At 62.5% G+C, this 11,891-nt stretch overlaps 1 protein-coding gene across 1 annotated transcript in view; it reads left to right on the forward strand.

Annotated features, from left to right (window-relative positions):
- The window catches only part of ITPR3 (inositol 1,4,5-trisphosphate receptor type 3), a 68,270-nt gene extending 56,602 nt beyond the window's left edge, over positions 1-11,668 (forward strand). The window contains exons 40-58 of the mRNA XM_086371201.1: positions 594-768; positions 904-1,088; positions 1,410-1,610; positions 1,756-1,866; positions 2,299-2,394; positions 2,514-2,615; positions 2,693-2,779; positions 3,294-3,404; positions 3,533-3,725; positions 3,948-4,073; positions 4,462-4,634; positions 5,491-5,655; positions 6,303-6,495; positions 6,940-7,044; positions 7,130-7,257; positions 7,956-8,121; positions 8,673-8,833; positions 10,110-10,271; positions 10,897-11,668. Of these exons, the coding sequence (XP_086227327.1) occupies positions 594-768; positions 904-1,088; positions 1,410-1,610; positions 1,756-1,866; positions 2,299-2,394; positions 2,514-2,615; positions 2,693-2,779; positions 3,294-3,404; positions 3,533-3,725; positions 3,948-4,073; positions 4,462-4,634; positions 5,491-5,655; positions 6,303-6,495; positions 6,940-7,044; positions 7,130-7,257; positions 7,956-8,121; positions 8,673-8,833; positions 10,110-10,271; positions 10,897-10,965 (2,709 nt within the window). The 3' untranslated portion in view covers positions 10,966-11,668. The remainder of the gene's footprint in view (positions 1-593; positions 769-903; positions 1,089-1,409; positions 1,611-1,755; positions 1,867-2,298; positions 2,395-2,513; positions 2,616-2,692; positions 2,780-3,293; positions 3,405-3,532; positions 3,726-3,947; positions 4,074-4,461; positions 4,635-5,490; positions 5,656-6,302; positions 6,496-6,939; positions 7,045-7,129; positions 7,258-7,955; positions 8,122-8,672; positions 8,834-10,109; positions 10,272-10,896) is intronic.
- Positions 11,669-11,891: the final 223 nt, after the last annotated feature.

Below are 11,891 nucleotides of genomic sequence, written 5' to 3' on the forward strand. Positions count from 1 at the left end.
GAGAGCATGCTGGATGGCGATAATGCAGGAAGGGGCTTCGGGAGTGCCGGGCCAGGGGAGTCTTAGGAGGAGTCATCGGGAAGGCCCCTGGGAGGGGAACGTTGGAATGAGGACCTGGAAGTGAGCACGTGGAAAAGTGGGGCAGGGAGCAGGAGGCAGAGCAGGCTGCGGAAGCTATGAAGGGGAAGTGCTCCTGTGGCCAGAGGGGGTGGGGGAGGGGTGGTAGGCGCTGGGGTCAGGGGGGTGGCAGGTCATCACGTGGCCTTGTGGCCCCCTTGGGCCTGGGCTTGCCTCTGGGGAGATGAGGTAGCTGCAGGGTTTTGAGCAGAGAAGGGACGTGACTTGGACTTCAGAATGACCCCTCTGGCTGCTGTGTGGGGAACTGATGGGGAGCCAGAGCAGGTGCCAGTGGGCAGGAAGCTCGTACAGGCCTCCCACATGGCGGTCGCTAGCCCTCCCCCTCTACCTTTTCTGGTCTCGACTGTCCCCACCCTGGCCTCAGGCACAGGGCACTGGGAGGTCTCTGTCTCCCCCGACTGCACCCAGGCCCAGTGCTGAGGCGCCCTGCCCCTCCATCTCCCCGTTCACCCCAGAAATCCTTCTACAACCTGATGACGAGCGACAAGAAGTCAGAGCGCTTCTTCAAGGTTCTGCACGACCGCATGAAGCGGGCCCAGCAGGAGACCAAGTCCACGGTGGCCGTCAACATGAGCGACCTGGGCAGCCAGCCGCGTGAGGACCGTGAGCAGGCAGACCCCACCTCCAAAGGTCAGGCTCAGGGGGCCCCAGGGATGTGGGCTGGGGCGGGAGACAAGGGCCGAGTTGTGAGCATGGGAATGGAGGGTGAGGGTGAGGGTATGAGCGCTCCCAGCAGCCCCAGCCTCACCAGGCCTCACCCCGCAGGCCGCGTGGCCTCCTTCTCGATGCCCAGCTCCTCATCCCGCTATGCGTTGGGCCCCAGCCTGCGCCGGGGGCACGAGGTGGGCGAACGCGTGCAGAGCAACGAGATGGGCACGTCCGTGCTCATCATGCAGCCCATACTGCGCTTTCTGCAGCTGCTGTGTGAGAACCACAACCGGGACCTGCAGGTGTGGCCCCGCCCCACCCCGCCACTCCCTGCCCCAGGCCCCGCCCTTCCCCGAGCCCCACCTCCCTGCGCCCCACTCCGCCCCCGCTCCGCCCCAGGTCCCCATCCCCTCCCCTCCCTGCGCCCTGCCCTTCCCTGTACCCTGCCCCTCCTCCCGAAACATGCCCATACTCTGCGCCTGGTGTCAGGCCTGGCTACCACGGCGTGTGGCTCCAAGGCCGGCAAGGCCCCCATCCCTGCCGCCGGCGTGATCGTGGTCCCCAGGCAGGCCTTCCCTCCGTGCTGCAGCGGCGCCGTGCGCGTCCCTCTCCATACTCTGCAGAACTTCCTGCGCTGCCAGAACAATAAGACAAACTACAACCTGGTGTGCGAGACGCTGCAGTTCCTGGACATCATGTGCGGCAGCACTACCGGCGGCCTGGGGCTGCTGGGGCTCTACATCAATGAGGACAACGTGGGCCTCGTCATCCAGACCCTGGAGACCCTCACCGAGTACTGTCAGGGTCCCTGCCACGAGAACCAGGTGAGCCATGGGAGCCGCGTGTGGTTGCACGGACCTGGGGGAAGACGGAGCAGGCTGGGCAGGAGGCAGGCCCAAGCCCTTGGGGCTGCCACGGGTTCTGAAAGGCCTAGGGCCCCGTGTCATCCCCACCCCTGCCTCCCACCAGACCTGCATCGTGACGCACGAGTCCAATGGCATAGACATCATCACCGCGCTGATTCTCAATGACATCAGCCCCCTATGCAAGTACCGTATGGACCTGGTGCTGCAACTCAAGGTGGGGCCCGGGGCAGCCCATGTGAGCACGAGTAGGTGTGCGTGCTGGTGTGTGTGATGTTAGCTTTCTGTATGTGTGCCGTGTGGATATCATGTGTGTAAGCATGGGTGACGTGCAGGTGTGTGATGTATGCATGTTTATTGTGCACACGAGTGCACGTGTGAGCAGATGTGCTGGATGTACACTTGCTCTAGAAGCGGACATGCTCTGGGTTTATCCGAGGGCCTCCGTATCCATGTCTGCTGTATGGGCGTGGGTGTGCTTGCCACAGAGTGGGGGAAGGTGGACTGGATACACAGCACCCTTCTCAGCAAGCCCTGGGAGTCAGTGGGGTACAAGAAGGCCATGAGACTTGTGGGCAAAGAGACTGTTATAGAATAGTCAGTGAAGGGGTTGGGGGCCCTCAAACTGTGGCCTGTCTTCCCACCCCAGGACAATGCCTCCAAGCTGCTCCTGGCTCTGATGGAGAGCCGGCACGACAGTGAAAACGCCGAGCGCATCCTCATCAGCCTGCGGCCCCAGGAGCTGGTGAGGCTGGGCTGGCGGTCAGGTGGGGCGGTGGCCCAGGTGGGTGCTGGGCTGGCTGTCAGGGCCCAGCCCTCCCTGCGCCCCAAGAAGAGGGCACTCAGCAGGCTCTGCCCCGCCAGGTGGACGTCATCAAGAAGGCCTACCTGCAGGAAGAGGAGCGTGAGAACTCAGACGTGAGCCCCCGTGAAGTGGGGCACAACATCTACATCCTGGCGCTGCAGGTACCAGCCCCACCCCACGACCCCTGGCAGCTGGACCCACCCCTCGACCACTCCCCATGACTCTGCTGCCCTCCCAGCTCTCCAGGCACAACAAGCAGCTGCAGCACCTCCTGAAGCCTGTGAAGCGCATCCAGGAGGAGGAGGCCGAGGGCATCTCTTCCATGGTGGGGGCCCAGAGGACAGGGCTGGGAGGGGGCGTGGCTAATGCTGAGCCTGGGCGGGACTTATATTTAGGGGCGGGGTTAGGCGGGAGATTGGATGGGATAGTATCCCATCCAATGGTGAGGCTAGGAATTGAGGGCGGGGCTATGACGTAGGGGCGGGGCTGAGGGCAGAGCCAGACCTCAGAACCTGGCTAGAATCTGGGATGGGGGCTGGGCGGGGTGGGGGAGGTGCTGGCTGAGAACTGGGAGCAGCCCTGGTGATCCCGACGTAACCGGAACAGCGGAGTGGGGACAAGGCTGCGGCCTGGTTCTGGGGCGGGTCTGGAAGCCTAGAGTAGGACCTCAGGGTGCACCTGGGCAGGGTTGTGGAGGGCCCTGACTGTCCCGCAGGACTGTCTCCCCTTTGGGCTGGGTCAGGTCTAGCTGGGGGGTCACTCACTGCGGTGTAGCTCAGGGCAGGGCTCAGTCCCGGAGGCGGGGGCTGCCAGGCCTGACCCGGGCACCCCTACCCCAGCTCAGCCTCAACAACAAGCAGCTGACGCAGATGCTCAAGTCCTCAGCCCCGGTGCAGGAGCAGGAAGAGGACCCGCTGGCCTACTATGAGAACCACACCTCCCAGATAGAGGTAGGGCCCGAGGGTCCGGGGGCGTGATGGGGGCGGGGCCGTCGGTGAGGGTGGGGCTTCAGTGGGGGCGGGGCCACAGCGAGGGCGGGGCCGAAGCTCGGGGCTGACCAGTCTCCCTGTCCATCCAGATCGTGCGGCAGGACCGCAGCATGGAGCAGATCGTGTTCCCCGTGCCCGGCATCTGCCAGTTCCTGACAGAGGAGACCAAGCACCGGCTCTTCACCACCACCGAGCAGGATGAGCAGGGCAGCAAAGTGAGCGACTTCTTCGACCAGTCCTCCTTCCTGCACAACGAAATGGAGTGGCAGCGCAAGCTCCGCAGTGAGGACCCGCGGGTGGGCGGGTGGGATGAACTGGGCTGGAGCTGCTCACTGATGCCCCTGACGCCTCGCTCACCTCCTGGTGAGGGCCCCGCCGCCACCCCAAGGAGGGAGCCAATCATGTTTTGCTCCTGAATTGTGGCTTGAGGCTGGTGGCCCCCCGCATGGGGTGGGCAGATGATATTAACCAAGGACCCCCCTTACCCACCCCCGCCTCTCCCAGGCATGCCACTCATCTACTGGTTCTCCCGCCGCATGACTCTCTGGGGCAGCATCTCCTTCAACCTGGCAGTCTTTATCAACATCATCATTGCCTTCTTCTATCCCTACGTGGAGGGCGCGTCCACAGGTGAGGGCACCTCAGGGCAGGCGGAGGGCCCTGAGCCTTCCATGCCCCCTCCTCTGATGTGAGCAGGGCCCTGGGGCCGGCCAGGCCCCGAGGGGACTGGGTGCAGCGTGGGGAGCAGTGCCCTCTGGGTTATGCACCTTATCACCGGGGCAGACAGGGCCTGTGCCCTCTGGAGACACTGCATACACATGCATAAGGCAGAGACCAGTTTGGTAGCAGCAACTGGAGGTGGTAGTAACACCTCCTCCAGATGCAGGGGTGATGGCAGAGCCCTGTAGCCAGGTGACCAACTTACAGGGAAGGCTCCCGGGAAGGGGGAGGGCTTCTTGGGGTCTGTGGGGTGGGTGGGTGTGAGTGAGCCACCCTGTCTCTGCTCCCGGGCCCCCAGGCGTGCTGGGCTCCCCGCTCATCTCACTGCTCTTCTGGATCCTCATCTGCTTCTCCATCGCGGCCCTGTTCACCAAGCGCTACAGCATCCGCCCCCTCATCGTGGCGCTCATCCTGCGTTCCATCTACTACCTGGGCATTGGGCCCACGCTCAACATCCTGGGTGCCCTCAACGTGAGTGCCAAAGGACCCCAGCCCCCACCCCTCAGGGTTCATCATGTAGTCGGACCTGAAGCGGGCCCGTTGCCTCCGACTGGCCACTGCTCTCCCCATCCCTCGGTCCCTGAGCCGGAATCATTACAGACCCGAGGTTGGGACCACTCTGTCTTCTCCATCCTCCTGGACAACTCAGGGCAGCAGACAGTTGGAGTCAGCCAGCCAGGAGCCACTTTGGGGCACGGGCTTCAGGGCTGCCGGGTACCCGGAGTTAGTTGTGCACTGCCTGAAGGCACACTGAGGACATCAAAGATTTATGTGTTATGACACTTTCCTGACGGATAGAAATAAAGCGCCTCAAGCAAGTGGGGGTACCTTTTCGTAACTTAATCATCAAAGGCCAAGGGTGTTCTTCTCTGACCTGTTCTTTTCTTGCATCTTACTTTCTTTCTGGTGGCTCAAACGGTGAAGAATCTGCCTGCAATGCAGGAGACCTGGGTTCAATCCCTGGGTCAGGAAACTCCCCTGGAGAAGGGAATGGCAACCCACTCCAGTGTTCTTGCCTGGAGAATCCCATGGACAGAGGAGCTGGTGGTGGTCTACAGTCCGTGGGGTCGCAGAGAGTCGGACATGACTGAGTGACTAACACTGTTCACTTCTTCCTGAAGCTCGGGTCTCCCAGGGGTCTTCTTCTGTTCTAGTCCCAGAAGCATTTCAGGGAGCATTTTCATTAATGCCATGTCTGCCATGCTGAGCAAGACCAGCTCAGACCCACTCTCCTGAAGACCTGGCCTCTGCTCTGGCCTGGCCCCAGGAGTGGGGGTTCAGGGTGGGAGGTAGGGCACCAACCCCCATGCCCTGCACTTGCCCACAGCTGACCAACAAGATCGTGTTCGTGGTGAGCTTTGTGGGCAACCGTGGCACCTTCATCCGGGGCTATAAGGCCATGGTCATGGACATGGAGTTCCTGTACCACGTGGGCTACATCCTAACGAGTGTCTTGGGCCTCTTCGCCCACGAGCTCTTCTACAGCATCCTGGTGAGGCCCTGGTGGGGATGGGGCTGGGCAGGGAGGAGGGGCGGCTGGGGCTTCCTGCCTGTTGCTGGCAGTTCCCCAGCACCAGGCCTGTTGCTGCTGGGCTGGGAGGAGAGGATTTGCAGTGTCCTCGTCTGCTGGACCCAGCCTGGCCTTCAAAATCCTGATGGCTCCTCATGGTCCCATCTCCCCTGCACAGTGGAGGTTCAAGCTGGAGCCAGACTATCGGGGTTTGCATCCCAGTGTGGCCCCTCCTAGCTGTGTAACGTTGGGCAGGTTTCTTATCTGCCCGTGCCTCAGTTTCCCCTTCTGTATAATGGATCATTAACAGCACCTGTCCTCCAGAATAGCTGTGAGGATGAAGTGAGCTGCTGCACGACAGTCTTGCAGAGCGTCCTTGCAGGTAGCAAGCGCACCGTCAGAGCTGGCTGTCTTTCTCCGGCCGCACTTGGTGCTCATTCCGCCCTCATGCTTTCCCCGGGGCCCCTCCTTCTTGGGCTTTAGGACTCTGGGTTCCTCGGAAGTGTCGCCCACAATGGGCCCGTGGGCCTGGTTCCACCCGCCTAAGCGCAGACCTCTTTGGGGGGGACGTGGGACCCAGTGGGAAGCAGGCAGCCTGTGGGTCCAGCCATGTCTTTTCTGCCGTGCAGCTCTTTGACCTCATCTACCGCGAAGAGACGCTGTTCAACGTCATCAAGAGCGTGACCCGCAACGGCCGCTCCATCCTGCTGACCGCCCTGCTGGCCCTCATCCTGGTCTACCTCTTCTCCATCGTCGGCTTCCTCTTCCTCAAGGACGACTTCATCCTTGAGGTGGACCGGCTGCCCGGCAACCACTCCAGAGGTCTGCGGCGCCTCTCCTGGGTGGGGGGTGGGGATGAGAGGCCTGCACAAGCAGAGTGCTTATCCCGCCAGGCCCCCCTGTTTCTCTTCTTGGGTTCCGGGTGGAGTCTTAACTCACACCAACCTGCCTCCCTCTTCCCTGGGACAGACTGTTGGGGGTGGTAGAGGCTTGAGTCACTCTGGTTTGCAGACCCTGTGGTTCAGGTTAAACTTGGTACTTGTGGGAGCTGCCCCTGTGCCAGGGCTGGGGGTGCAGAGCCCCTCCCCTGCCCTTGGAGCACAGCCCAGGAGGGGCAGGTACACATAGACCCTTCACTGTAGCCCGACAGTGGGGAGCTGGTAGCATCAGGGCAGGCTTCCTGGAGGAGGTGATGCTGGGGTCAGAACTAGGGACATGATGAAGCCAAGTCCTTGGACCTCCTGACCTTGACCCTGTCCCCTCCAGCCAACCCCCTGGGGATGCCACATGGAGCTGCCACATTTGTGAACACGTGCAGTGGGGACAACGTGGACTGTGTCTCAGGAGTCTCTGTGCCTGAGGTCCTGGCAGGTGAGGGCAGTGTGTCTCAGGAGTGGGGTGCAGTGAGGGTGGAAGTAGACTCCTGGTCGGGTCTGAGCACGTGCTCCACTTGTAGAGGACGAGGAGCCGGACAGCACGGAGCGGGCCTGTGACACCCTGCTCATGTGCATCGTCACCGTCATGAACCACGGGCTGCGCAACGGCGGTGGCGTGGGGGACATCCTCCGCAAGCCCTCCAAAGACGTGAGTGCCTCGGCCCCGCCCCCAGGTCCCGGCCAGCAGGGCAGCTCGGTCTCCCCCATGTTCAGGGGAGCGAGTCCCCCCACTTCACGTCCCCACCCCGCGGTGTGCCCTCTGATCCCAGGCGGTTACGGGGTAGCTGTGCTACCTTCTGGCCCCGTCAGCCCAGACGAGCCCTCTAGCTCACAGTGGGTGCCCTCTAGCTCGTGGTGGGTGCTCTGAGGGAAGACCTTGGCACCCAGCTTTCTCAGGCTGGGAAAGCCGTGAGTCAGACAGCGGGCCCCGGGCCCCGGCCTGCAGCCAGGGTGGCCGGGTGGGGAAGAGGCCTCGGGGCTTGGCGCAGCGTGTGCAGGCAGCCACGCGTTCCCGGGATCAGTCTGTCCCCAGTGGCACGAGGGTAAGAAGCTGCTCCTTGGCCAGGGGTCCCCTAGAATGAGTGAGATCACGTGTCCTGAGGGCAGCAGAGGAGTTCAGAGCCACTCGTCCCCTCCCCAGCGGTCAGGGGTGGGCACAGCCGAGGCCTGGCCCCCCATGCCAGACTCCTCCTCGAGGGCCTCTTCCCAGCTGCTGAGTCCCCGTCCCCGCACGTGCTCTGGCGGTGATTCTGACTCTGTAGTGAGGCGGGTCCTCTCCACCGTCTTCGGGGCCTTCACGCCCTTCTGGGAGCTGCTGGGCCCAGCTTTCCTGCCTCCCTCCTGCAGGAGTCTCTCTTCCCCGCCCGAGTGGTCTATGACCTCCTGTTCTTCTTCATCGTCATCATCATCGTGCTGAACCTCATCTTTGGGGTAATCATTGACACCTTTGCCGACTTGCGCAGTGAGAAGCAGAAGAAGGAAGAGATTCTCAAGACCACGTGCTTCATCTGCGGTGAGGCTGGGCCCCTGCCGGGAGGCTGTGGCCATCAGCAGCCTCAGTCCGCCCTTCCTCAGTCCTGTGGCCCCAGGGACCCCTGCCCTGGGCCGGCGGCTTGGTGACCGTTCGCTTATCCCAGAAATGGGGAGAACAGCCCTGTCCCAGTGCGGAGTCATTGAGGGAGCAGGGAGGGGTCGCAAAACCCTTCCTTTAAATTCTAGGTCTCAGCTGAGGAAACCAGCCTGGCCTTTCTACCCCCACCAACCCGTTCTCTCCCAGCCCGTGTGGGTGAAGGAGCAGGGTCCTCTGTGAGAACAGGCCCCTCATCAAGCCCTTCCCACGCCCCCAGCCCTGGGCTCCTGGCGTCTGTAGGGTCCCCACGGCACCGTGGCAGGGCAGGGGCTGCTGCTTTAAATGGAAGTGACCTCAGTAGCTCATCAGCACTTGCAGCCTGAGAACTGTGCCCCCGCGGCATCAGGAGGCCCTGCCCGCCCACTGGGGCTCTTGGACAGGGTGTCTCTCGGACGTGGGGAGCCCTCCTTCACTGCCACCCCCCGCCTCCCCAGGTCTGGAGAGGGACAAGTTTGACAACAAGACCGTGTCGTTTGAGGAGCACATCAAGTTTGAGCACAACATGTGGAACTATCTGTACTTCATTGTGCTGGTCCGAGTGAAGAACAAGACGGACTACACGGGGCCGGAGAGCTACGTGGCCCAGATGATCAAGGTGAGGGCCTGGGGGGCGAGGGGCGGGGGGGACGGCTGTGGACCCTTGTTCAGAGGCAGCAGGGGCCGGGGAGCTGGAGCTGGATCCTCTGGAGCCCCCCACCCAACTGTGCTGCAGAGGGGGCCTCTGGAAAAAGCCTCCAGAGGATGCCGGTGGTGTCTGGGGCCCATGGATGCCCGGTGTCGGGCGACCCTGCTTGTGGGGACTGCTCTGTGGCCCTTTCTGAGGGGCCTTTTCTGTTGGAGGTGAGAGGGAGGGTGGCTTCCTGAAGCCTGGGTGGTCGCAGGCTGAGAGGGTGCCCGGATAAGCTTCATACTGTCAGACTCAGGACTCAGGAGACATCCACCATCACTGCCGTCCAGTGTAGTAGCGAGTGAGTGAAGGAGAGGTCTGGAGGGTAAAGGGCGTCCACCGGGCCGTCAGAGGCGGGGCCTCCGCAGATTGCTGCACAGCCGTGTGTCTGCAGTCGCTTCAGTCGTGTCCGAGTCTTTGTGACCCCATGGACTGCAGCCCCCCAGGCTCCTCTGTCCATGGGATTCTCCAGTCAAGAATACTGGAGTGGGTTGCCATGCCCTCCTCCAGGGGATCCCAACCCAGGGATCAAACCCACGTCTCTTAATGTCTCCTACGTTGGCAGGTGGGTTCTTTACCACTGGTGCCACCTGGGGTTGCAGCTTCTAAAAGGAGAGAAAACAACTCGGAAGGGGGTTCTGTGGGTGTTTTGAGTCTGTATTTGGACTGGTCTTGAGTGCAGGTGTGTCTGTTGGCCTGAGAATTCAGCTTGCAACAGGTGCCCCCTCGCCCCCCACCCCGCCTCTGTCTCGGGAAGCGTAGCTTCGCCTGAGTGTCAGATGCCACTGCCCCCTGGCAGAGCCCGCCCCCTCAACGTGCCATCTGCCTGACTTGCGCCTTCCTGGGGTGTGGGGCCCGCTGTCAGGGCGGGGCGGGAGGAAGGAAGGAAGGAGAGACTGGTCTGAGGGCACAGGCCCGTCCTCCGCCTTGCAGGGTGTGAGGAGTAAACGTGATCCCAGCGCCACAGCAGCAGGAGACACGGGCTGGAGGAAGTCGGCCTGTCTCCGCGCCATGCTCCCCACCCGCACAGGGTCACTCCGGCCCCGCGGGCAGGACCCTGGTCAATTCAGATTTTCCCATGACACGTCCCTGGGAAGTAATTTGGCCATGGGTGTGGCAGCAGGCTTCCCCCACATGACTGCTTTTCTAGAGGCCTTCCTGGGCTGGGCCCGAGCGTGTTCACCCCACGGGGGATGTTTTTCAGAACAAGAACCTGGACTGGTTCCCCCGGATGCGGGCCATGTCCCTGGTGAGCAGCGAGGGGGAAGGGGAGCAGAACGAGATCCGCATCCTCCAGGACAAGCTCAGCGCCACCATGAAGCTGGTGTCCCACCTCACCGCCCAGCTCAGCGAGCTCAAGGAGCAGGTGCGCCCCCCACGTCCTGGCCCCCGCTGGCAGCCCCGGCTGTGGCTGAGGTCCCAGCCTGCCTGCCTGGGGGCGGGGAGGGTGGTGGGGCCTTTCTGCTTCCTCTGCCCGCTTCCTGCTGGTCCTCCTCTTGGGTCTGGGGTGGAAGACGGGTCCCTTGGAGAGCTGGATGGAGGACAGACGAGGCGGCCCCTACCCCATGCCCCTGAAGGGCAGACGGGCAGGGCTGAGTGCGACCTCGTGCAGGTGTGGGGCCTCCCTCGCGCGCCCCCTCACCTCCACCCTGCAGCTGCTAGACTCTGGCCCAGGCGCTGACGGGTTAGGGTGATGGGGAAGTTAGGGCCTCCTTCCGCTTCTCAACACGCGCTCTTGCCCAGAGTGTCCTCTGCGCCATCTGGCAGTGACTAAATACGGTCAGCAGCCCCTCTTTTAGGTGGGGCGCTCTCCCAGCTGCACCAAATCAGTGGTTTGCGACACGCTAATTGAGGACCAGGGTTTGGGGCTGACGGCCCTGCTGCACCCTGGGGGTCCTTGGCCAGCTGCCAGGGCCGAACGGCAGTGGGGGCAGCAGGGAGGGTGGGCTCTGGGCGGCCTGACCCGACCGCTGGCATCTGTTTAAACCCAGATGACGGAGCAGAGGAAACGCAGGCAGCGCCTGGGCTTTGTGGATGTGCAGAACTGCATGAGCCGCTGAGCCGCCGTGGCAGGCCCACTGGCCACAGGGACGCTGGAGTGCTGAGGCTGGGGAGACTGGCCACCCCTTCAGGCTGGGCGCCCGCCCAACCGCCAGAACCCACTCGGCCAGACCCCCCAGGCCAGGCTGGAGGAGAAGCTAGAGCGGACAGCCCTGCCCAGACCAAGCCCCTAGAAGACTCAGACGCTTGCCGGGACTCGCTCACCCTAGTGCCTTAAAGGAAGTCCATCCTCTCACAGGACTGTTGCTTGGTCCCTTAAAGCAGTAACTGACGTTGCTTCGTATTCCTCCTGGTGGGTGACCAGGAGTGGGGTCTCCTCTGTACTCCAAGCACTACATTTTGGTCGCTGCCACCTCTGGCGGGGCGCAGTTGCTATTGATTTTAGGGCTTTGTTATTTAACTTATTCATGGTGCCTGCTCGGCCCTTCCCAGGGCTGCGCCCCTTCCCCGGGCCCCAGACCTGCTGTAGATCCCGTGGACCTCAGTGTCCGAGGCCGGGCCAGCCTCGCGGGCACAGCCCCGGGAGGACAGGAGACCGCAGGGTGGAGGGGACGGGCACACGCCCAGGGGACTGGGCTGGGGCGTGTCAGGAGGGGCTGGTTTTCACTGCCTGTTTTCTCCTTTAGGTGTAATGTTTTACAAATCCTTTGGCCCGAGAACTAATATGTTAATTGCCTTAAATAAATCTAGTCCATTAGAAAAGGATGCTGGCTCCTTGGGGGCTGGAGCTGGTGGGAACACGCTGCTGGCAGAGGGGTCTGAGCCCTGCCTGCTGGCCTGGCCTCAGCGTGCACTCTTGGGAGATGCTGAGAGCCGTCCTGTCTCAGCGCTTGCGGGACAGAGTGCACTGCAGTGTAACTGGTTTCTGCCATTATTCTATGTATTTATTTTATGCAAAACACAGTGAGGAGTCCAGGTACAGAGG

This window comes from Bos grunniens, chromosome 23 (assembly GCF_055505025.1).
Source record: "Bos grunniens cultivar Pamir isolate PY7600 chromosome 23, Bosgru_T2T1.0, whole genome shotgun sequence".
Lineage (NCBI taxonomy): Eukaryota > Metazoa > Chordata > Mammalia > Artiodactyla > Bovidae > Bos > Bos grunniens.